Source organism: Heliangelus exortis, chromosome 3 (assembly GCF_036169615.1).
Source record: "Heliangelus exortis chromosome 3, bHelExo1.hap1, whole genome shotgun sequence".
NCBI lineage: Eukaryota > Metazoa > Chordata > Aves > Apodiformes > Trochilidae > Heliangelus > Heliangelus exortis.
Window position 1 is genome coordinate 104,793,873 of NC_092424.1, and position 24,144 is coordinate 104,818,016.

At 42.9% G+C, this 24,144-nt stretch overlaps 2 protein-coding genes across 2 annotated transcripts; one reads left to right on the forward strand and one right to left on the reverse strand.

Moving 5' to 3' along the window:
- Positions 1–687: 687 nt before the first annotated feature.
- Positions 688–5,442, reverse strand: LOC139795252 (endogenous retrovirus group K member 8 Gag polyprotein-like). The gene is made up of 3 exons (XM_071742015.1): positions 5,163–5,442; positions 4,896–5,036; positions 688–3,336 (listed from the first exon to the last, which is right to left on the reverse strand). Exons 2-3 carry the CDS (start codon positions 4,927–4,929, stop codon positions 1,388–1,390), a joined length of 1,983 nt encoding a protein of 660 aa, XP_071598116.1. The 5' UTR covers positions 4,930–5,036; positions 5,163–5,442; the 3' UTR covers positions 688–1,387.
- A 5,899-nt stretch (positions 5,443–11,341) lies between these two features.
- On the forward strand, positions 11,342–23,834 carry LOC139795254 (b(0,+)-type amino acid transporter 1-like). Its single transcript, XM_071742016.1, has 6 exons — positions 11,342–12,715; positions 14,295–14,428; positions 17,433–17,562; positions 19,564–19,688; positions 20,120–20,207; positions 20,931–23,834. Exons 1-6 carry the CDS (start codon positions 11,972–11,974, stop codon positions 21,162–21,164), a joined length of 1,455 nt encoding a protein of 484 aa, XP_071598117.1. The 5' UTR covers positions 11,342–11,971; the 3' UTR covers positions 21,165–23,834.
- Positions 23,835–24,144: the final 310 nt, after the last annotated feature.

The window sequence follows — 24,144 nt, forward strand, 5'->3', positions numbered from 1 at the left end:
GTCCGGCATTTCTTTTCAGATCGGCGAGAGTGCCCATGCCACATACATTTGGCATATCGTTGGGGAATTTCTCATCCCTTGGGGCAACACTACCCATTCGTATCGCTTCGCAGGTTCGCTTTTGTTGATCGATGGGATGGTGAAGGCGAAGCGAGCCGTGTCTTCAGGATGTAGGGGAACGGTGAAGAAGCAATCCTTGAGGTCAATTACCAGAAGGTGCCAGCCTCTGGGTAACATTGTGAGTAGGGGCAGCCTGGGTTGGAGGGTGCCCATCGGCCACATCTGGTTGTTGACCTTGCACAACTCATGCAGTAATCGCCAGTTTCCTGTCTTCTTTGGAACTATGAAGATGGGCGTGTTCCAAGGACTGACAGATGGCTGGATGTGTCCTGCGTCCAGCTGCTCCTTTACCAGACGGTTGGCGATTTCTAGCCGCTCTTTGGATAGGGGCCACTGCTCCACCCAGACAGGGGTGTCTGTCTTCCATTGCAGTCTGGGAGTTGGCGGCACTTCTGCAGTGGCCCTTATTAAAAATGTTGAGGGGGTTGGGTGGGTTCAGGGGTGGAGAGAACAGCCCCTAGTTGGCTCATAACTTCCCTGCCAACCAGCCCTCCAAGTTGTCCCGGTAACGGCAACACATAGGGATGTACGGTCACCGCTTGTCCTTCGGGAAACTGTAATTGCACGGGTTTGGGCCTGAAGGGGGGTGGAACCACCACCTATTCCCTGGACGGCATCGTGGGCAGTGATAAGTTTCCAATGACGAGGCCACACATTAAGGTTGATTATTGTAACATCAGCTCCGGTGTCCATCATCATGGAAAGGGTCTTGATCTCTTTTCCAGAGGTCAACTTTACAATTATGATGGGCCTTGTCTTCATCTGTTGCACTAAGGTTACCAGAGTGCTTCCAGAAGATCCAAAGCCTTGACTGCCTCATGCCACAGGGGCGTTCTTTCCCAAATTCATTTTTGGGAGGAAGACCAGTTGTGCTAGCTGGGTTCCTGCTTTGATTATCAGGGGGGCATTAACGTAAAACAAGTAATCATGATCTCCCCTGTATAATCCGCATCTATAACTCCTGGGAGCACAACAAGTCCTGCAACTCCAGTGGAAGAACGGCCCATTAGTAAGGCTCCAATCGTACTATCTTCTTGGTATATTGGTCCATAAATTCCCGTCGGTATCCGGTGTACCTGTGTTGTCGTGAGGGTGACGTCTATTGCTGAGGGCACATCGATGCCCAGGCTTCCCCTCGTGGCTAGGGTGGGGAGCTGGTGTAAAGCGCTGGCCTGGCTACTTGTGTCATGGCGTGGGGGCCTTGCACGCTGCGCCTTCCATTTTTTGCAAACCTGCATGCCAGGTTGTTGTGGTTGTCTCTCTGGCATCAGTCACACCACACTGTGGCTGAGCAAGCTCTTGCTGAGTGGCCTGTGGCTCCACATCGAAAACAGACAGGGGTGGATTTTCTTGACTGATTTCTCCTTCTGTATCGATTTTCCCTTCTGTCTAGTTTCTGCGCAACTGCTGCGAGGAGCTTTTGAGTGGGTTCCAGGGCGGCGGCAAAGGCACGGGCCATGCCTTGGTTTTGTTGTGTTTGGGTGGCCCTGGCAGCTACCTCTAGCATCTCCGAGACGTCAGCCGTTTTTGGTAAAGTGGAGAACAGTGACTTCATTCTCGGATTTGCGTTTTCAAACGCCAGTAGCTTGAACATGGATTCTTTTTGCTCTGCTCCCAGCTCAGATTGAGCCATGATAGATTGCCAGAGTCTGTCAACAAAATGTTGAAAAGGCTCATTCATCCCTTGCTTGATGGCAGTAAATGAAGGGACTGGAGTAGGCTCTGGGACCACATAGAAGGCTTGGCGGGCTAGGTGTGCAGCGATGTGGTGGAGCATGGTTGGGAATTGGAGCTGGACTTGGACATCTGCATAGCGTCCTGAGCCCGTGAGCATCTCAGCAGTTATCCCTGATAGTGGATCCCCGGGTGCTCGAGGGCGATTTGCCTCCACTTGGGCCAGGCGCTCCCATTCTTTGGCCCAGACAATCTGCTGGGAGGGGGTGAGCAGGTACCTGGCCAGACTGCGGCAGTCGTGGGGACAATTAGTGTCGGCGGTGAAAAGCAAATCCAGGACGGCCTGACCACTCTCTGATTTTAATCCTCCCTCTCTCAGGGTCTTCTTGGCTTGTTGTAAGGTTTTCCAACTGTGCTGTTTGAATTGAGGCGGCCCGTTGTTATCGTGCAGAACAGGGCAAGCAATGGTGCTGGCCTCCCAATCCCCTTCGAGAATGGCATCGCGAATGAGACCAGACCATCTTCCAGGTCGGGGTTTATCAGCACCTTTGATGCCTTGGTTGTTTTGTCTTGATAACAACGGGGTTGGAATGTCCTCCTCATCATTATCAGGGAGGGTGGGTGGATCTCGATATTTATGGAAAGACAAGCGTTGTTCCATGTCTGTCATTCTTTTTTCTAAAGATTTCACTGCCTGATTTGTTTGTTCCAGGAGGGCTTTTATTTTGTCCTCCAGGCCAATGGGTGCAGCTGGTGGGGTAGCCGCTTCTTTCCCATGCTCTTTTTCTGAGCTGGGAGGTGGCAGTAGAGGTGGTTTCAAGCAGCAGCTGGGGCCACCCATCTCGGGGGCATGGGCTGCCGGCGTCTTCACATTCTTTTGTTCGTTTCTTTCGGTGCTCGGAGCAGGTGCTTCTTTTTCTTCCTCCGGCCCGATATCTGATAGAAACTTGGCTATAGAATGGTGTGACTTTCCTGGCATGCCCTTGATAGCAAGGCTGTTGTCCCTTAGTCCTAAGAGCGCCTTCCGGGTTTTTCCACCCTCAGGAGGAGGGGTGGGTAGCGGAGGTGCTGTGGGGACAACACCAGATCCTGCTTCTGGTGGTGGTGCTGTAGTATCAATGCCAGCGTTTGGCGGAAGTGCTGCAATGGCGGTGATGGCAGCTTCTGCCTCAGCTTTGATTTCTTTTAGGGCATTGATCACCACTCCCCATGTACCGTCTAATCCGGTTATGTTTTTATTCATTTCTTGAGTATGGAGACTTCCCAACAGGTTGCTGACCTCCTGCCAAAGTTCCCATGCGGCCGCAGAGGACGGGGAGGAGGAGAGTTCTGACGATCCCATCTTTTTTTTTTTTTTCTTTCTTTTTTTTTTTTTTTTTTTTTTTTCCCCTTGGTCAATCAGCGGTAGAGAAGGAAAGGTAGTGGATCTTCTTACCTGACTCCCTGGGTTTTCTGCCAATGCTGGTTTGTGCCGGAGTAGCTCCCTTTCTTCTGATTCGTCTGAGCACAGGCTAGATTGAGGTCTATGCCCGCATTCTCCACCTGATGTGGCAAGACAAACCTCTTTTAGGGCACGGCGCTCCAAGGTCCAACCAGGTGTTTCAGCAGAGACTCACGAATAGTGCTCTGAGTCTATTGCTCTCAGGGCTGACCAGCCTGGATCAGTGCTATTGCTCCGAAAGTGGCTATACCCTCCTCCCTGGCTTCCTCAGGTGTGAGCTTTATTGGCTCCCTAATCCTGCTCATGCACAGTAGGGGCCCGCCCTAATCAGGCACAGGTGGGCTTAACACAAGCTCATGCCCACTACCTGGCAATTAGTGGCACCTGGTTGCCTCATTTCACTACACACTCTAATTTCCAAAACAGGAAAAAGTTCAACAAAAAGTCCCAGGCAATGGAAGGGATCAAAAGAGCTCTGAATAAGAGGCACACCTTAAAGCTCTTAAAGTATTTTGTTTGCACACCTAAAATGCAATAGTTCAGCATATTAGACCAAGGAAGAATGCAGGTTTTTGGTTTGGTTTGGATTGGTTTTTTTTCTCTCTTAAGGAAAAACATCCTATGAATCCTAAAAGCATATCTATAAGTTTTAATTTTGTTGCATAAACTCCCACCAACTTAACTTGCATGAACATGAAATTATTTTGAAAAGTGAGAAGCCGTAGCTCACAGGATTAACTAGAAGAAAGTTCTGCAACAGTAATTTGGCTTGTGGAATTTTTTGTGTCTTAGATTGCCATATCAAGCACTGATCCTCCCAACTGCAGCAGGGTTCTTCTGATGGGGTGCTGAATAAGCAGCCCAACATCAGGTGACTTAACTTAGGGTAAGGTAACACAGTTCACTGATGGTCATCTCTGCTCTTGTGGTGTAATCACCAGACTATATATTTTGTTTCTATCTTAACCCTACCTGAAGCTCTCCTGAATTTCCTGTTCTTACACATCGTTAAGGCGGCTGACCACAAGCAACAGGGTATGGTGAGGGCACACCTCGAGTACTGTGTCCAGTTCTGGGCCCCTCAGTTCAGGAAGGATATCGAGGTCTTGAAGCAGGTCCAAAGGAGGGCAGCTAGGCTGGTGAAGGGACTCGAGCACAGATCCTATGAGGAGAGGCCGAGGGAGCTGGGGCTGTTCAGCCTGGAGAAGAGGAGGCTCAGGGGAGACCTCATCACTCTCTACAACTCCCTGAAAGGAGGTTGGAGCCAGGTGGGGGTTGGTCTCTTTTCCCAGGCAACTCTCAGCAAGACAAGAGGGCACGGTCTCAAGTTGTGCCGGGGGAGGTTTAGGTTGGACATTAGAAAGAATTTCTTTACTGAGAGGGTGATCAAGCATTGGAATGGGCTGCCCTGGGAAGTGGTGGATTCTCCATCCCTGGAGATATTTAAAAAGAGACTGGATGTGGCACTCAGTGCCATGGTCTAGTAACTGCAGCGGGAGTGGATCAAGGCTTGGACTTGATGATCTCTGAGGTCCCTTCCAACCCAGCCAATTCTATGATTCTATGATTCTATGTCTGTGTGAGCAGGAATAATTTGAATACCAGAATACCACACAGCCATATGAGCTCAGAGGTAGTGAAGACCCCAGTTCTGACTCACCATGGTAGCATGAAGACATCCTCAGTGTCCCCATTTCCAGGTAGAGAACCCAAAGCTTATAATATTCCTAACTTGCCTTCCAAGCACAAGGCATAGCACAGTGAACATGAAGTGACAGTGATATATTCAGGAAGGGAAATCCTATAAAAGAGGATAAAGAAAATGTTTGAGCACTGTAATACTGAGAAGTAGGTGTCAATGTTATGCATATATTGCATGTATTATTATATAAATAGTGACAGGGTATTCCTACATATGTGGGCTTACCTTTAATTGTATCTGCAGATTTTACAGACTTCTAAAGTACCTCTTCTGTTTCAAATGCATCCCTCTTCTTAGGCAGTTAGTTGAACACAGAAAAACATTAAAAACTGATCAAGCTGAAATATTTTATTTTTTAATACCGCAAAATTCAAGTTCTTTTTCTGAGTCAGCTCTCCCTCTCTTGCAGTACAGGACCCCTGTTTTCAGCTAATCTCCTATCAGGGCCCAACAGCCGTTTCTGCATCTGCACCCCCCCAGTGCTGGGGTGGAGGCCCAAGGGTGAGCCTGCATCTGTGGCAGAAAATGGGAAAGGCAGGGGGGGAGGAGGAGCCACACTTTGTTTTTCTGCAGGAGCTGCTGGGGGAGGAACCCACTACCCACCCAGCTGTACCTTTGCTATTCTTGTAACGGTGGGAGCAAAGAGATTTGCAAGTGGGAAGCAAAGATTATCTGTTAAAATGGGAATAATCCACTCCCATTTCCCTGCCAAAGGAAAAGTAGGCACCAGAGTGTAGCTGGCTGCTTGCTTTGCCTCCTGGCTTTCACTGACTCCAGACGGAAATCCAGTTCAGCTGGAAAACTTCTTCCCTTGTAACACATCCTGTTGGTGGGCTGCAAAATAGGAAGTTTCTATGTGGAAATAAGAGTGCTGTTCCACTCATTTTTGCTAAGGGCTAAGAATGAGAAGACAACTTCTCTGGATTCATCCAGTTTTCATTCAAGAGAGCAATGCTTCTTCAGAGGGGTTCTTGGACATCCTCCTTACCTCATGAATTTCTCAACTGGCTGCATAACCAACAAGGGCATTTAGGAAGCTATGATCTGGGACCAGAAACACTCCACCAAGTTTTTAAGCACAGTTCTTTTCCTCATACAATCTCAAATGAAAATCTATCAAATGGAATTAAAATCTGGTCCCCATCTCCCACACATGCTTCCTCTGGAAGGCCAAGAAAAGATGTGTAATCTGTTTCATCCTTCCTTTTATTCATATCTATTTATAACTTTTACCAACACATACAGATGGGAATAATTGCAATCTCAACACATCACTATCATCCTGACATCAGTAGTTTTGCTGTTGGTAAAATTGTGCAAGATGAACATTTGCTGCAAACACGTTTCTTACAACTTCATAAAGTGCCAGCCAGAGATAGAAAGAGTGCCATAACCTACGTGGAGTGTTTCTTTGCTGTTTGGAAGAGTCAAAGTGAGGTTATAGTTAAACAGAGTGTTAAAATTAATCCCTTGTCAGAGGAACAAAAAGTCCTCCAAGTTGCTTGGGTGCAGAGGACACTATTTTATTATAGGATGATACCTGAGACTCTGAATGCAAAGGTATAGGTTAAGCTTTAGGCATGTATTGTAAAATTATTTTTTTAAAGGATAAAACTAATCAGTGTTAGTGAAAGCATTGTTATACATCTACTCATAAATGTAGGCATCTATTTCACTGATAAAATAGAATTACACAGCTGAAAATATAACTGTGCTTTAATTGTATTTTTCATTCTGCTTGGTAGAAAGTTTTAATGAAAAAGTTTATTTGTATTCTGGTATTTTAAATGACAGCATTCATTTGGTAATGATTCTGCAAAAGTGACTTCATATAGGACAATATAATCTAACCTAAGAAATAAATTAAAAATTAATTCCAAAATTAGCAAGAGTTCTTAAGAGTACAAACAAATACAAAGGCATTGTTGAGGCTGACATAAAGCACAGCTTGGAAAAGAAAATAAGACAGGACAGGTTTGGACTGGTCTGTATATATGCACATATATACACTGTGTATATATTTAGCCATAAAATCAGGAAATACGTATGTAGACAGGAATGAAGGAAGAAATTTGTGTAATATTCTCTCAGTAGGTGAAAGAAAATGAAGAAAATGTGGCAATGGAACTTGGTACAGCAACTGCCTGCAGTGACAAAGTGTGGAATCCAGGAGCCAACATCAGTCTAAGACTGCTGATTTTGATTTTTAGTAGTTTTGGGTTTTGTTGCTTTTTTTGTTGTTTTGTTGTTTGATTGGTTTGTTGGTTTTTTTAAGCCACTGCTCTACCAGCCTGGGGAACAAACACTGAGAAAATCTTCTGTTGGTCTCAACTTAGAGCTGAGATCTTCTTAGTGTAGCATCTTCTCTTGTTGTATTTGTTTCTAATGTTTACAGTGTCTACTGGTAATACTGCAATCCTTATTTTCCTGCTTAACTTCAGAATGCTACAAAATCACATCAGAAGCAGCATTATTTTTTCAAGTTTTGTTAGAAACCTCTCTAATAAAAATAAAATATTTTTAAACTAAACTTTAGGGCACAGCTCCTGACCTGTGCAAGCAGAGGTGGGATCAGTACTCATGAAAATAGTAGTTACTTTCTTTTCAACTGTCATTCTTGTTTTGAGTTTTTATACCACTATTTTGCATTTATTTAAGAGCACACCCATGCAATGTGTAAAAGTGGGACTGTTATTCCCCTGTGCCCAGCTCCACAGAGCAGCCCAGAGAACATGCAGTACAACACTGATAGCCTCCTGAATACAGTCAGATAACAAAAAAACCCAACAACTCACTATCTGATTGGCAATGTGTGGGATACCAAATACAGTTTCATGCAGAATATCTGTAAAACAAAAGCAAATCTTTTAAAGTTTACTAGTTGCAGAACCAGAATATGCTGAGCCCTTCCAGGGGGAGAGCAGGGAGCCTCAAGCTCACCTTTCTGCAGCCCTACTGCAGGCTGCCTGGGTCTGCAGCTTACAGTAACTTCTTGCTTTTTAGGTTTCCTCTTAATCCCCTGGGCTCAGAAGTGCTATTGTAACATGTCAGGGAAAGGCAGGTACTGTCCAAACTGAAACAAGCTCTAGCTTAGTGCCTATTCTTGTTGTGAATCCTAGGGCTGTCATACATCTCAGAAATGTCTTCTTTTTTCCCCATTCTACTCCCAGCAGCCCAAGTTGGGTTAATTTTTGACTAGCTGAAGCTCATGTTGGCATTTTTCAATCCCAGACCAAGCTGCTTTGCCATAAGTCATGTTAGGGGCTCTAATCCTTTGGGGGCAACTGAGTGGGGCTGACAACACCATGAAAGGTCCTGGTGGGTCCAGATCACCCTCAGTGGGATGGAGGCCTGAAGCTGTGCTGTCTGGGGGCTCAAATATGAGAAAATCCAGAATGTACTGGGGAGGTAAAGGCTTGAAAGCAAACACTATAGTGCACCCTTTCCTCTTAAGTGAGTCCTTTCTCCTCTTTTCATACTGGGAACCTGGCATATGTTTTCTCCTGCTCCATTTTTTCTTTTGGGCTCAAGACCTGTTTCAGAGCTCCACTTTCCTAGTCTTTATTTCCTTCTTTTCAAGCAGGCATCCCTACTTATATCACAAGTTCAGGCACCCAGATCTTCTTGCAACTGCAGCTCAAAGCCTGCATTTTGGAGGTATGAGTATTGAATTTGGATTTCTGGGTTGCCATGTTCTCAAGTAGAGAAGACCATTGAACCCACATCTTATGTCCTGGACAAATTGTCCAACCCTTACTTTTGTTTTGGTTTTAATATTATTATTTAAAAAAAAAAAAAAAGAAAATCTCTATCCCTGCACAATTTTCTAAGCATAATATTGGTGTATACCTCTGAAAAAAGTCAGAGGCAATGGCTTTGGCCACTCCATCCCCAAACTGTGGGTTAGTTTTAATCTCCATTCCATGGAGATTTAATCCATGAGTTTTATAACTCTTCCCCATGCATGGGACAGAGAAGCCAAGCCCACAGCTGTGTTCCAAATACCACTCCTGGTACCAAAATTCAAATGTTGCAAAACATTTGCCCACATGTTTTGTCTAGTTCTTACCACTGATACTGGCCTTTACCTTAAATTGTCTTTCTTTAGTCTTTGTAGTGACTGCTGAGTACTAAGGACACAAAGGAGAATTTTCATGTATGACTTGAGTATACTCTATTTGTGTTACATTAATATTGAAGAACTAATACTTATTGCTGGGTGCCTTTTTCATCAAAAGTACCAAAACCAGATGTACATTGGAGACGTTCACTGGACAAAGCTGCCTTACTGTTTTGAGACCAGTAGATGGCAACCACTCATTGCAATGTCAAAGGTAAATGAAAACAAAGTTGTTTAGGTAGGGGATTTGTTAAATGATAGCTTGAGCAACAAAGCTTTGCTACTCCATATGAGAAGAAAGCAGTACTTCGTTTTTACTCTTGCTCATGCACATATTTTAGGGTGAGCAGTGAGATGCCTTTCTACATAGCCAGTTTTGACAACTGAGAATTGAGACAATCCTTTTGACTGAAATACCTTGTGGCTGCACCTTAATGATGATACCAGTCAAAAAAGAACAAGTCATTGGGAAAAAAATTCTAAAGCAATCAGACTGCCTTAGTTTCTACAGCAATAGCTTCCAGTTCTTATAATGTTAATTATATTCATTATTACTTTAGGTAGAAGCAGTTAGAACTGGGTAACAGGATTCCAAGACCTCTGCTTGGGAACTGACTTAAGCTATTGATGTACCAGTTAATTAATCCTTGTTGTCTGAGAGATCTTACAAAATTTGACATGATCAAATTTGAGGGAATTATGTTTCTTTTTTGCAACTTTAGATTAAAAATTCTTAATTTCTATGAGCAGGAACTGTAAAGGTTTGAAAAGATTCTCTCAGGCTCTCCAAGAACCTTATAATGACACTTTTGAAAATAAGCTCCTTCATTAATACAGAACAGTTCTGGAAACACATCTGTAGCCTTACTAGAAGGATATGTAACAACTGTAGTGGTATCAAATTTTTTCATTGATTTGACTATACTTTGTGAATGCATTTTCAGTCAGGGTTGATACACATAACACATGCATGGATGCACAGAGGAGTACAGTGTCTATAGTCCAGAAAATGCCAGACCTTTAGACCTTTGGAGGGTTCCAGGATCACCTAACACTCTGATTAGCAATTTAAAAAAGAATACATTACAAATGGCTAAACCAGCTAACAAGAACAGCACTGTCACTTAGTAGAAGTAAAACAAAATGCTCTGAGTTACTGGGATACTTTTATCCAAGTTCTCCAGCACTTTGCAGACCATTAACTTGAGATGCCTTAACTCAAAACCTTGCAGTACAAGGTGCATGACTTGTGCTTTTTTTAAACTATAGCTTGATCCGCTGCGGATTTTTAAAGTGATTTAGAAATTAGGAGAAATCCAGCTGGGATCCATGTCCTAGTGAATTCTAGTGAGCTGGTATTAGGAATACCTCCTAGTACCCCTTACAAACCATTCCAACTTTTTTCATTAATTCTTTCCTCTAATATTATACTGTAAGAAGAATACATATTCTTTAATGAGATTTGAGTTCTTTTTTGCTTCTTTGAAGAAAACAAAGGTTTTCAGCCCAATGCTAAAATTTATGCATCTTAATTTTCCTTAGGATAAGAAATTACATGACTTTTACATATTGTTTTTTATTCTGCCTTGAGTTTTGCTAAGATAAATCTTGGACTCTTTTTGCAGAAAACTGCAAAGCCAATGATATTATTTTTATTAAAAGAACAAAAAGCAAAACCCCCCCCCCCCCAAAAAGAAAAACAAACAAGGAAAGAGAAATCTAAATTATTTAGAAGAGATGACATTTTAGGAAAAAAAAAATAATTTTCTGCCTATATTCATGCTTATTTTATCTGAAATGTTTGATGAGGACAGATAGTTTTAAAGATTCAAGGTATGCTGTTCCAATGAAGGGCTGAGGAAGGTCTCACTCCTGTTTTCTGCTGCTTATCACAACAGGAGTCTTCAAGAGAGCACCAAGGACAATAAATCTCCTTCTTTACAGTTGCAGTCAGCAAAGCTCAGTTTAAGTTCAGAGGAATCCATATGGACATTCTTTTCAACTCAATACTTTGTACAAATTATAAATCACAAAATGCACCCTCATGCACTGTAACAATATTCAGATTTATAGCAGAACCTTTCCCAAAGTCTGGAATTTTATGTATTAGATGTCTAAGTAGGAGTTAGTGGCACTTCCAAAAGCTTGTGCCTCCACTTTTCTCTTGGATGAGCACTGAAATGTGTATATAATGAGCAAGTTCTCTGAAGATCATGGTCTGGTAAGGATGTGAGGACCTCGTGTGCCTTGCCAAAGAGGCCCAGTGAAAGTGTAATTACAGCCTTTACACTCTCCTCCTGGACTTTCTAAAATTTTAAAAACCCAGAACTGTCCCCCACTATTATATAGAATAAGTGTCTCTGGACAGTTTTTAGCAGAACATTTCTTTGAATTTGGTTAAGACGTTGAAAATATTCTTCACTGAGCAAAGCATGTTGGGTGGCAGGCTTGGTTAATCCCTTTATAGTGGGGAATGAAAATAGGATGGAGCACTAAAGCAGATGCTTGACCATTGTCTTTTAATTAAAGACTGAAGTACAGATTTTCATGGAGATTTTGCTTAGCTTTTCCTTATTTCAGATGACATTTGAGGCCTAATCTAGAGGATGGGTAACCAGGGACAAAGTCCAGGGAAGTTCTGAGTAATTCTGCTCTGGTGCTGAGTGCTACCCATTACAATTACTTGCAATGAGAGTCACAGATAACAATCAGCCTTGGCAGGACCTGAGCCAGATAAGATAGGTAATTAAAGAATGCAGAATGCAGAAGATAACTTTTTATGTTTTGATAGTGCCGAGCATGAATTTTGTAATTATTAACTTAACCCTGGAAGCCCAGGACAGAATCCTTATCCAAGTGCCTCAGTCTTATTCTGTATTTTCTCCTAACGGCAGCGTCTCCCAACATTTCCATAATGAGGAAAAAGAAGACAACAGATCCATCTCATCCACCTGCAGATCTGAGTGAAGGGAAGGAAAAATTAAGACTGAAGCAAGAGGTTGGCCTGATGAGTGGGATGTCATTAATTGCAGGCACCATGATAGGCTCAGGGATCTTTATGTCCCCTGAGTGGGTGCTGTATCACATGGGGAGTCCTGCCAGCAGTCTGCTTGTCTGGGCAGCATGTGGTGTCCTGGCCACGTTTGGAGCCTTGTCATACGCCGAGCTTGGAACCATAATTAAAGAGTCTGGAGGAGAATATATTTACATCTTGAGGATTTTTGGTCCTTTTCCTGCTTTTCTTTGTGCCTACACTTCTGTTATCCTGGTGAGACCAGCTGGTTTGGCAGCTATGTGCCTGAGCTTTGCTGAATACGCCGTCGCACCGTTCTACCCTGGATGCTCAGCTCCCCAGGTTGCTGTCAAATGCACAGCTGCTGCCTGCATCCTGATTTTAGCTGTCATCAACTGCCTCAACGTGAGGCTGGCGACGTCTGTTATGAACATTTTTACAGCTGCCAAACTCTTGGTTTTGCTGGTGATCGTGGTGGCTGGTTTGGTGCTGCTCGCCAAGGGACAAACTCAGAGCTTTCAAAACGCTTTTCAAAACACAACAACAAGTATCGGGGCAGTTGGAGTGGCTTTTTACCAGGGGTTGTGGTCCTATGATGGGTGGAACAACCTGAACTATGTAACTGAGGAACTGAAGAAGCCTGAGGTGAGAAAGTGAGCTGCGAGTTACTTACTTAATCCTGCTGCCAGTAGAGTTGATTCTATGATTGTGTTTAGAGGGGTGAGCAAAGGATTAGATCATCAAGGAAAGACCTCTGAGCTCTCCTTCTGCTTTGTTTGGTCTGCTTGGGCAAGACATCTATGGGTGTGTTCAGAAATGATAAAAATGACTCTCTAAGCAAAATAGCAGCCTATCTGTAAGAAAATACTAAAATACTCCATTAACTAGAAAAAAACCAACAACTATTAGGCAGCTTTGGGGATGAAGTTTTGTCTTAGTGCTAAGACAGTATCACGGTTGACACCTGGATTTGTGCAGAAAACCCCTCACTGCTGTAATCCATAAAGGTTTCTTAACACTACATATTCCCTAAAAGACTTGATTCATAATGCATGCATCAAAAAAACCACTTTTCTCTCCTTGTTGCATGGAGAGGGAATTTCAGAGCAAGCCAAGCCTCGCTGGAGAGGGAATACAACTCTCTTAACAACTCTTTTCTTTAAATGTTGGCTTTTTAGTCGTTGTTCTGTCCATGCCATGGGCACTGAAGTAGCTCACTTGCGTTTCATGTCAGCTTTCTCTGTGTTTCACCACCTCTTCTCACAGATCAGACATTGCAGCAGTGAACAACCCTTTTTTTACAGAGGACTGTGTGAGTGCTGAGGGTATAAAGTGTGTTTGATACCAGTGCAGCATGCAAGATTTTACAGATTAAATTTAAATGCACAGTTAAATATTAATCTAAATGGCAGCAAAAGTGCTAGGGTCATGTGTCACTCTCTCCCACAGAACTGTGAGCACTGACATTTAGACCCTTGCAGGTAGGGGCAACAACACAAGGAACTGCTGTATCTTTTTCTACAGTGGGAAACATTGCAAACATTGTGCAAACATTGATATTTCAGATTTTTAGATACAGTTGCTCTGTATTCACCCTACAATTTGCTTTTTTCCAGTGCTTTCAGCTGCATAAGGTACTGTTTGCTGATTTTATTGAGTCGTAAAATGGTCCATGAAGTTCCAAGACAGAATCTTGGCACTGTAAAGAAAACAAATAATCCTTTCACAGAGCTAATTTCCTTTGTGCTGCCCAGCTCTGATTTAGCCCTTTTTAGGAGTAAAATGTGATGCTACTTGTAGTGGTACTTCATCCATGTCAGTGGGGTGTTCATAGGAAGATGTAGCACATCAGGAGACATAACACACTAGTAAGAAATAAATTAATATTAATCAACAAGTGTGCAAGAGACATCCTGGGTAGCTATAGGATTATCTTTTTTGAATAAGATTTGAGTTTTGTGTTGGGTTTTTTTTCACAGGCTTCGTTGCTGTTTTGGTAATGAGTAGCTTTTGAAATGGACAGCCTTGGTGTGTGCCTGACACCTCTAGGAGACTGGTGTGAAAACTGGAAAACTGCCATGTGAATCTGGATCCAGGTCTTATTCTGTGGAAAAGCTTAGAGAGTGAATGAGAGATGTGGGTGGCCACAAAGACAAAATAAACACACAAAGCCACTGCAGGCATAAATGTGCTTCACCTAACACTCTTGTCCTCCCTTTTCCAGGTGACTCTTCCCAGAGCTGTGATGATTGCCATTCCTTTGGTTACATGCCTGTATTTGCTTGTAAATGTGAGCTACTTAGCAGCCATGACTCCATCTGAAATGCTTTCTTCAGGAGCTGTGGCTGTCACTTGGGGGTGAGCTCTGATTGTGATAACAAATCATAGAATCATAGAATCTTTCAGGTTGGTAAAGACCCTTGGGCTCATCAAGTCCAACCATCATCATCCCTGCTCTACAAAGTTCTCCCCAGCACCACATCTAAAGGACCCTTAAACACATCCAGGGATGGTGACTCAGAGCCAGTGCAGTCCTGTAAAATATAGGTTGTCTCCTAGAGTTTCAAGTGGTTTAGGTGCTATTCCTAGTGGGAATATTGGGCAGGCCAGTAAGACCAGTCAGGCCAGGTCACTGGGAAGCATACTGCCAGTCCCCACTCTGTCACCTTCAGGGCAGGGTATGGCCTCACCCCACTGAAGACCAAGGCTGACCAGTCCTGTCTGGCCAATACTCTCCAAGGCACACCTAGGCTGCCCAGATGGGGTGCCCTGCAGCACACCCCTTCCTCCCCATTCCTATTCCCATTTATTTCCACTGGGAACCTCTGGCTCCACTGCAGCTCATGCTTTTCCCCATGGAAAGTGGCCATGAATGGATGGATGAGGTGGTCACCATGAGCATCTCCCCACAGACAGGGAGAGTGCAGTGAAGGTACACAGCCAGACCTGGGGGCTGGGAGATACCCCACATTTAAAATATTTCCTGAAAAGTGGGTAGGACAATGTGCTGCCCCCCCACTACTACAGAGACAGTGGTTTGGGAAGAGTCAGGAGCCAACTGGGTCAATCCTGAACACTCAGCACCTGAAAATTAGACCAGACCAGAATCTTTTGGTTCAATTTCTCCATCTTTGGGGAAATAGAAAATGACACTGATCTCTGCAATACCTTTGAGAAGGAGAACTGTTATACACAGGTTGGGTGGCTTTTGGTAATGGAACCTTTAAGTTAACTTGTATTTTTCCAGACCTGCAGAAAAACTATTTGTACCTTTCATCAACCTGAAGTTTTTCGTGATATTAAGCAGACCCTGTGTGAGTAGAGGATTTTAGGAAGAGGAGGAAGGAACAGTCATGAGAGATGTAGACACTATTGACTTCTAACCAGATTGTCTTCCACCAGAACATCCAGCTTTAGTCTAAATATTTCCAAAGACACAAAATCCATCATAGCCCTAAATGAGTCATCATGGCAGAAATGATGACACGGTATATCCAGAGATTATGTTGCTGCTCATCTTTTTCCTAAAAAGTCAGCAGTGGCTGACTGAAATGTGTGTGTTTCACAAAATCTCTAGTTTGAAGATCTGACTGAGCTCTTGCTAGATGTGTTCTCTAATAGCCTTTCATGGCATTGTAAAGAGGAGCTTTTAAAGGTTTAGTGTTTTCTTTGAACAGGTGACAAAGCCTCAGTAAGCTGCAGTGTCATGAACTTTCTCTGCATTTCCTTTCCCATCATTCCTGATTAGCAAGTTTTTTGTGAGCATCCTCCTTTTTAACACATCTCTTTTTCCTGCTTGATTAACCTTTTCACCCCAAGAGTGTGATTTAGGAAAAAGCATTTAAGTAGCAACTAGAAATCTGGGCACTCAAAAGCCTGGAGGATGGGTAGGGAGGCACAGGCTAAGGAGAGTATAATGGCTGTGATCCATGAGCAAGAAAAGCAGCTATTCAGACCATTAAGGAAGAAAGATAAAGAAGCTAGAGAAGAAGACATCACATTTAAGTTCATTTATTCTCTATATAAGAAGAAAACTTCTAGAGAGACACATTTTTAGTGGTAAGAGGTGCAGCCATAAAAGGAGCTCATGAAACTCTCCCCAGCATTTTTTTAGTGCAAGAGACTTAACAACAACTGTAGATCCCTGTTCACTTGTAAAAAGTTAGTCTCATTAGCTCTTGTAGTTAATTTTCAGGGTCCAAGCAGTAAACCACCAATTTCCTAAATGCAAAAGACATAATTGCTAAAGATTTTATTATTAATTTTGTGGCATATGTTATTTCCTTTGAGCTCTTGAGATTATGGAGTTGCATGATCACTGAAGATGCCCAGATTCCACTATTTTGAATAAAGGAAAAAAATCTTAGTTCTGGTTAATGCAAGTACCTTAATAACTTGAAGCCTAAAGCACCATAATCCAGATATTAAGCTTCTACACTACATTTAAAAAAATATTCTCATAGATAAACTCCTGCCATGATTTTGGAAAGCCCAACTCCTGCTTTTTGAACATTTGGGATAGGTGATGCTAAAAAAAGAGTACATCTGGCTTAAAGCCATGTCATTCAGATGGAGATACAAAGTGTTCTAGAAACTTCTGAATTTTTGATTTTTTCCGATTAGATGAACAGGGTGTGTTTTTGTGGGTACACATGTATAATAACCCCAAACAAAAACATCTATTACTCAAATAATATTCTTCATGCTGCTTCATTCCAGAAGACAAGCTTCATTTTTAGTAGAGAAAACTATCATACCTTCCAAATATTGACTTCAAACCCTGTTTGTAACCATGCTGCTTCTTCTGTTATGGAGAAAGCAAATCATAAATGTCTGAGTATATTGTAGAACCAAAGTTATGAAATTCAAATGATTGCTTTGGCTTAAACCTGATTCATGGAGTAGCAGAAATGTGAGAATATTGGCTTAAAGGGTTAATTTTTTATGCATATTGGGAAGAGATTATAATTATAAAGAGATGATATTTCTTTGGGTCTGGTGGGAACAGTTTTCCTGTAATTTCCAAGTTAATATTGTTGGCTGTAATAGCAATATCTCTAGGATTCACACCACAGCATCTGCACACAAAAAGGGTTTTTTTGTCTGTTGACAGCTTTGTACACCACTGCAGTGTATGCAGAGGTACACACCAGGCAGGAAGAAAAGCTGCTTTTTCTGGACAAGACAAAGTTACCAGTGACAAAATATTTTGGGAACTGAAAGAAGGCTTTAAATCATTGGGAAAGTTCTGGAAAAAAATTTCTGTGAGAGTAACGGAGGGAAGAAACCTGTCTGCTTCTACCATGACTGTTTGATACATGTGAGAGCTGGATGTAATGCTAAGAACTCTTTTCCACCTCAGGGACAAAGTCCTGGGCAATTGGACATGGCTCATCACCCTGTCAGTGGCACTGTCTACGTTTGGTTCATCAAATGGGTCATTCTTTAGTGGAGGACGTGTGGCCTACATTGCTGCAAGGGAAGGGCATATGGTAAGGAGAAAAAAGAGGGGGTCTGGCTTGTTTTCAGCAGCTTCATCTTCTTGTAATGCTTGCAGCAGAGGGGAAAACACCAGGTATGTTCAGCTGGTAGAGTGGTAACTCTTCTGGGGCTTGTTTCTTGCTCAAAAACTTTCTTCTCCATCTTTCTCAAATCTGATTTGTCGTCTCCTGACTTTCTTCTTCAGCCACATAATTTCAGAAAGATCTATAATTACATCTTGCCTGAATTTCAAGAACAGCTTTGAAATGAATGACTGTAATACTGCTGTGTTAGAGCACCTGGCATTGGCTTTGGGGTGACCTGGCAAATACACCTGCCGGGGAGGGGAAACCTGGTCATGCTGGAATGTTGTAAAGCACCCTGGCTTTCACTGGGAAGGAATCCCAGCACTGGGAAGCTGCCTTTGCAGGCAATGCTGCCTATGGAAGCTGGTCTCAGGGGTGTTCCAGCCTTCCAATGGAGTAGTCCAGTTCAGCTACAGTGTAGGATATCTCTGCTCTTCCAGCTTCATAGCAATTACAAGGTGACACCAAGCCTTACACCACCCCTAGCTGGGGTTTTTAATTAGTTCTGCTGCGTGGAGCCAAGTCTGGTAGCCCAATAGAGGTCAGTCTGCTGCAGCTCTGTGCTCCCTGGTAAGTTGAGCATGTATTCCCAACAGGCACACACACATGTGTACAACATACATATACACACATCCATACCTGTATATGTATATATATACATATATGGACAACAGGACACACAGCGCTGCACTTACACAGTTGGCACCCACAAAAACACCAGCACAAAAAAAGTGCCAAGGGCTTGGCTCCTCTCTCTGGCTCATCAGGGCTCTGTTTTATATTTATAAACATGTGCTCAACGTGGGTCCCCTTAACAGCTGGACTTGGACATTCAGTCTGCCCAGTAGCTGCTCCTGCATCCCAGTCTCACCATTTGCTGCTACCTGGGAACACAAGCCCAAAGCCCAGGCTGCTGCTCCCCCTCTTCAGCTGCTGGTATGATTCCTCCCTCTCACAGACACTCATCCCCACACCCATCCCCACACCCATCCCCACACTTCTTCTCCCTCTCAGTGCTTCAGCTGAGCTGCATTTGTTTTGAGCATCCTCTGTTTTGAGCAGGAATGTTGTATTTCTCATGGACCTATCTGATCCTTGGTCCTTCCTCTGCACACCCCCTGGCAGTTCTGCTCTCAGGGGTGAAGGATTCCCCAGTGCAGCAGTTCCACTCCTTGCACACAGGAGAGAAATCTTCTAAGTAGATGAATGCCCAGGTTGGTGAAGGTGACTGGGTTGGTGGTTACCTGTTTTGGAGGTTACTGGTTCCACAGCTTTCCTTCCTGATGACAGTGTCTGGTGTATTGTGGCAAGCTCTGTGTTGAGCATTTCACAGATGGTCAGAATTTGACCTTAGCAGACTTAGTGCTGAACACTTCCACCATTTCTTAGACACTCAGCTCTAGCAGGAGTGCTTGAATGCTGTTTTGGTTAGAAAGAAAAGAAACTTTCCCAGTGAACCAAGCAATAAAGAGGCTAATAACTCTGTCCTTGTTCTGGAACAAGTCCTGGCTTGCTTTTTGGTTGCATAAATGTTTTAGGAGCAGTGGTTGTTTCATTTCGCAGTCAGTCCAAGAGAATTCAAGTCTCAGAGAAATGTGAGAGAGGGCAGAAGATTGAGACCATGCACAAGGTCCTGATGCTATTAGGGAAGCTCTGATATGGCTCAGCCTTAGCCTGTCACACTGGTAGTCTGAAAACCTCATCTTAAAACTGCCTAAACTGAGCACATATGATAGGAAATCAGTGAGACACCATAAAAATGTCCTGAAGGGGGGTTACCATGTGTACACTCCTGGGAGCTGAACTGCTTTTCTATTATGATGCTTTTTTTTGGTGATGAAGGATGGTTCTGGCTGCAGGCAGCTGAGGTGGATGGGTAAGAATGTCCAAGAACATGAGCTGATGGTGTTTTGCTTTGGCTTTCAGCCAGACATTCTGTCCATGGCTCACGTGAGAGGCCTCACACCCTCCCCTGGTCTGCTCTTTACAGCTGCTATGTCTATAATAATGATCATCTCAGGAACATTCACCACTATTGTGAACTCTGTCAGGTATGTATGGGCTGCATTTCTGTTTGCTTTTGGAATTGCTTTAAGAGTATTTTCTTTTTTTTTTTTTTTTTTGAGCCTGGGTTATTATTTTCTAACCATTACTGGGGAGGGGATGAAGGGGGAGAAAGAGAAGAAAGCTTAGCAACCAGTGTCTTTGCAATGCATGAATGCTTGTCACTGTTTGCTTAACTGCATGTGGTTCATCTTCATATCCAAATGAATCTGTAATATTCAGATCATCCTAAAGTTCTCATTGTTTGTGCTGGAAGGGAAATTAATGGAAAAAATGCTGAATATATATCAATATTCTCCTTTTTTAATTGGAGATATGAACATCTGGGATCTGGAAGGCAGGACTGACATTCCTGGATGACCTCACCCCAGATTTCATGCTATCCTTTTTTTTCTTCTTTTTTTCTTTTCCCCCCCAGTTTTATAACATCGCTTTTCTATGGCACAACTATTTCTGGCCTCCTGTATTTAAAAATCAAGAAACCAGAACTGCCAAGATCTTACAAGGTAAAGTAATAACAGAAGCCCCCAGACCCTTTATTCATTATTACCTAAATGACTAAAAGAGCATTATGAGAAAACAAAGAGCACTGATGTTGGTTGCTTACAGATTTAGTGTTGTTCTCTTTCCTTTTTAACTTCATATTTTGTTTTAGCAAAGTCACCAAGGGGCAAGACAGTGTGAATATACAGACATAAGTCAAGCTTGAATTCTCTGTCTTGATAAATTAATAAGGCACTGCCCCCTCACTGTGAAGAATATATCTACCATATTCTCTTTTTTTCCTTGGGATTTAAGAGGGAAATGAAGAATTATTCTGATCAACAATGTATTTGCCTGTTCATGTTCTCAGAGCTCAGTCACACTCCTCAGAGAGTAGCCCAGCTGTAAGGGCCTTGCAGAGGACAGAAAACTCAGCCAGAATACCCCAAGTCCTTGGGTATGTCCAGGAGACATGTCTGTTCCTCACAAAAAAGCTAAATAGAAGGAAATCAGGAGTTACCTGTTCTTGCCATGAGCAAGTGATCTTGCAAGGATGCATCCTTGCTCTTGCAAGGATATTCAACCTTTGAGTGGGGAGGGCTGGGAACCCAGATGTCTGGATTAATTCTGATTAATGTCCCAGCAGGGTTTAATATAAAAGCCCTTTCTGCACAAATTTCAGGGTAGTCCAGATGTGCAATGGCCCAGGATTACATGAATCTTTACATTGATGTTTTCTCTTGTAGGTCCCAATTATCATCCCTATAATTGTGTTGATAACAGCCGTGTACCTGGTGTTAGCTCCCATCATTGATCAGCCCCAAACTGAGATCTTCTACATCATCCTGTTTATTGTCAGTGGCATCATTCTTTATTTCCCACTGATTCGCTTCAAGTGCCACCCTCGCTTTTTACAGAGAGTCACTTTACACCTCCAGTTACTCCTGGAAGTTGCTCCAGTTGCCAGGGATGCAAACTGAGATGACTTCTTCCTGGCACCTGGCTGTCTGCTCCTCGTGGTTTATCCCAGCACCTTGGTTTTCAAGGCTCAGAAATATTTTTCTGTAAGAGAGAGTGAGTAAAATTGAAGTGTCACCAAAGCCTCTTGCTGTGAAAGACTGGAGAAAGCACTAGAGCCATGACTCCTCATATTTCCTTAAAATGTGGGGAACATGTTTTTCTCACTTTCAGCTCTGTGTTGGCAAATTACGTACAGATCCAAAGGAATATGTGCCCTTCAATATTCCAGCCTGAGAAGAGCTGTTCTTCAAAATCCTAGCTCTTATATTTCAAGACAACAGGCAACAAAAGACTGACAGGAAAATATTATTCTTCTAACATGAAATTACCCTAAGCCCTTCCTGGCAATGCCTTTCTTTATTTGCACCTAGTTCTGTCCACTGTGACTGCAGATCTCAAATAAACACATAAAGCATGGGCACACCATGTTCACAAAAAAGAACCCTTTTGCACACAGTTATTCTGTTGTTCTATTTTCCCAAGTAATCTGAGAGTGTGTTTCTCCTTTGCTCCATCCAGTCCCAGGTCACAACAGTCCTCTCTGTCTCAGTACATGGTTCCACCACAGTTCTGCCTGAATCATCCTACATCTTCCATAGAAATCCCTCTGATGTGAGACAACAAGTGCTTCACAGCTCTGGTAGCTTATTCAGCTGAGAATGCACTTGTCATCAGGGATCCATCTATTGGTTATGAGACACAGACAACATCAGTTATGTACCTACAGTCACCCAACACCTTTCCCATAGTTCTCCCAAAGACAAATAATTTCTCTTGTGATAAAGTCAGTACCAAAGCCCCCACATCATTTCTGCCAACAAGATGCTCTCATTAGGAATTAAAAAACCCACATACTTGGCTACATTGGGAGAAAAAGTGTGGTGACCAGCAGGTCAAGGAAATACTCTATCCCTTTGGGCTCTACATTAGTGAGGACACACCTGGAACACTGCTTCCAGTACTGAACCCTGCTGCTCAGGAGAGAGTTGTGAAGACAACAGAGCCACAATCTTCTTGGTGGCAGCAGCTGGAGGCAACAGCCACCAGTTGGGGCTTGAGATATTCAGAGTGGACTTCAGGAAGTTTTCTTCACCATGAAGGGGTTGCAACCTTAAAGCAGTGTGCAGGAAGGTGGTGAGATCCCAGTTCTCATAGGTTCTCAACAACTGACATTTCCAGCACTTCCATGATACTGAAGGCACAGAACAAAATACTCATGGGCTGTGCTCTCACTGTCACCTGATCCACTGCACTCACTGTTTTTTCCCAATACCCTGAAGCTCAACCCTTTCCTTCTAAGGGAAAGACAGACCTTATATGCTTTTTTCTTTCCACTTGTCCAGATTGTTCCTTGTTGTAGCCTGTCCTGTCATAGGCTGAAAAGATCTGGATGTTAGTGTCTAAAATGCCTTTTGTCTGTTCCTCAGGTCAACTTTGTGCCAGCGTTTCTTCTGCAGATCTGTTTCTGGGGCAGGGTCACTTGATGCTCCAGGCCTTTTCCAGCCTGTCTCACAGATGTGTGTCTGATTACAATCTCATTCTGCAGTGCCACTTCTGCCCCTCTGAGTGGTGACACCAGCAAATGGGGAGGTGCAACAAGAGTTTTGTTGTTTCCAAGTGTTAGGTATGATAATGGTATCAGCCAGTTGATGCTTATTTTCTAAATCCTTTGGTTAGAGAGTGATAAAGGGGGCTTAATTCCACTATTTCTACAGGAGTTGTCAGCAAAGGCCAATGAAGGATCAGTTTTCCCTCCTGAATTCCATGACAATGCAAAATTCTTGGGATGCCACCTTGTCTTCCCTCCCAGTATACCCTGGTGGACAGTGTGTATTTAAAGGACTGGTGAGGTCAGGAGCTTAGTTTGAATTCCCACCACTCCCCCAGGCTTTTCCTCTGATGCCAGGCAAGCTTAAAGAAGCTGTATCCTTATAATCCCTGACTATAATTTTTGGAAAACAGTCTCTTTCCTACATATGTGTAAGGAGGCTACCACATGGGACTGTGCTCTTTTGGAGATCTACAGTCCAAATGCAAAAAAGTGGGAATTTAAAGGCTTGTTTAAAAGATAGGCATGCACAATATTTGTGGCTTTTGCCACCTATCCTTGCATATCTAAGTACAGCCAGAGCTGGTATTGTCTGCACATATTTCTCATGGAACTGGAGTTGTTGTCACTGTTAGATATTATGGGTTCAGTATACTATAGATGATGTGAAGATGAAAGGATTAAGTGGCTTGCTCAGAGCCACACAGGAAATGTGTTTCTCCCAAGATCCAGCCAAACATCTTATCTTGTAGCTTATCCTTTCTCTCTGTGCATCTCTGACATAGGAACAAGAATAAAGAACACAAAAAGACAATATTTTGGATAAGTAGCCTTTATATGCTACTGGCTTGTGTATGGATACTGGGAGGCTGAAAAACTGCAAGAGTAATATTTTGCTCTGTTCTCAATTTCTATAGCTGTAACAAGATATAGCTGTAACAAGATGTTCTTTTTATTTATATTGCTTAGGGTTTGCAAGCACAGGGGTTTATAATGGCAAAGCAAGATGTTGAATGCTCAGAGAATGGAAAGATAATTACAATGAAATGGACATTAAAATCAAGGTAATTGATTACGTGAATTGAGGTGGTTCTGTTTTTCATCCATGAAAAATAATTCCATATAAATTTTACTGCATGAACATAAACAATCAACATCAGACTCATCTCTCTTTGGATGGAAGGTTTAACTACATATGTGCATGCTTATGAGCAAGCACACTCGTTTTCCAAAATTACTGAATATCTGTTTCAACCCTGTCATATGCAAATAAGAATCTCTCTTTCCTTCATCAGACATTTGCAGTAAAACATTTGCAGCCTATGCTGACTTTTCATCCCCTTGGACTCCAAGCCATGATGGTGGGAGAGGAAGGGGGGCAGGGCAGAAAC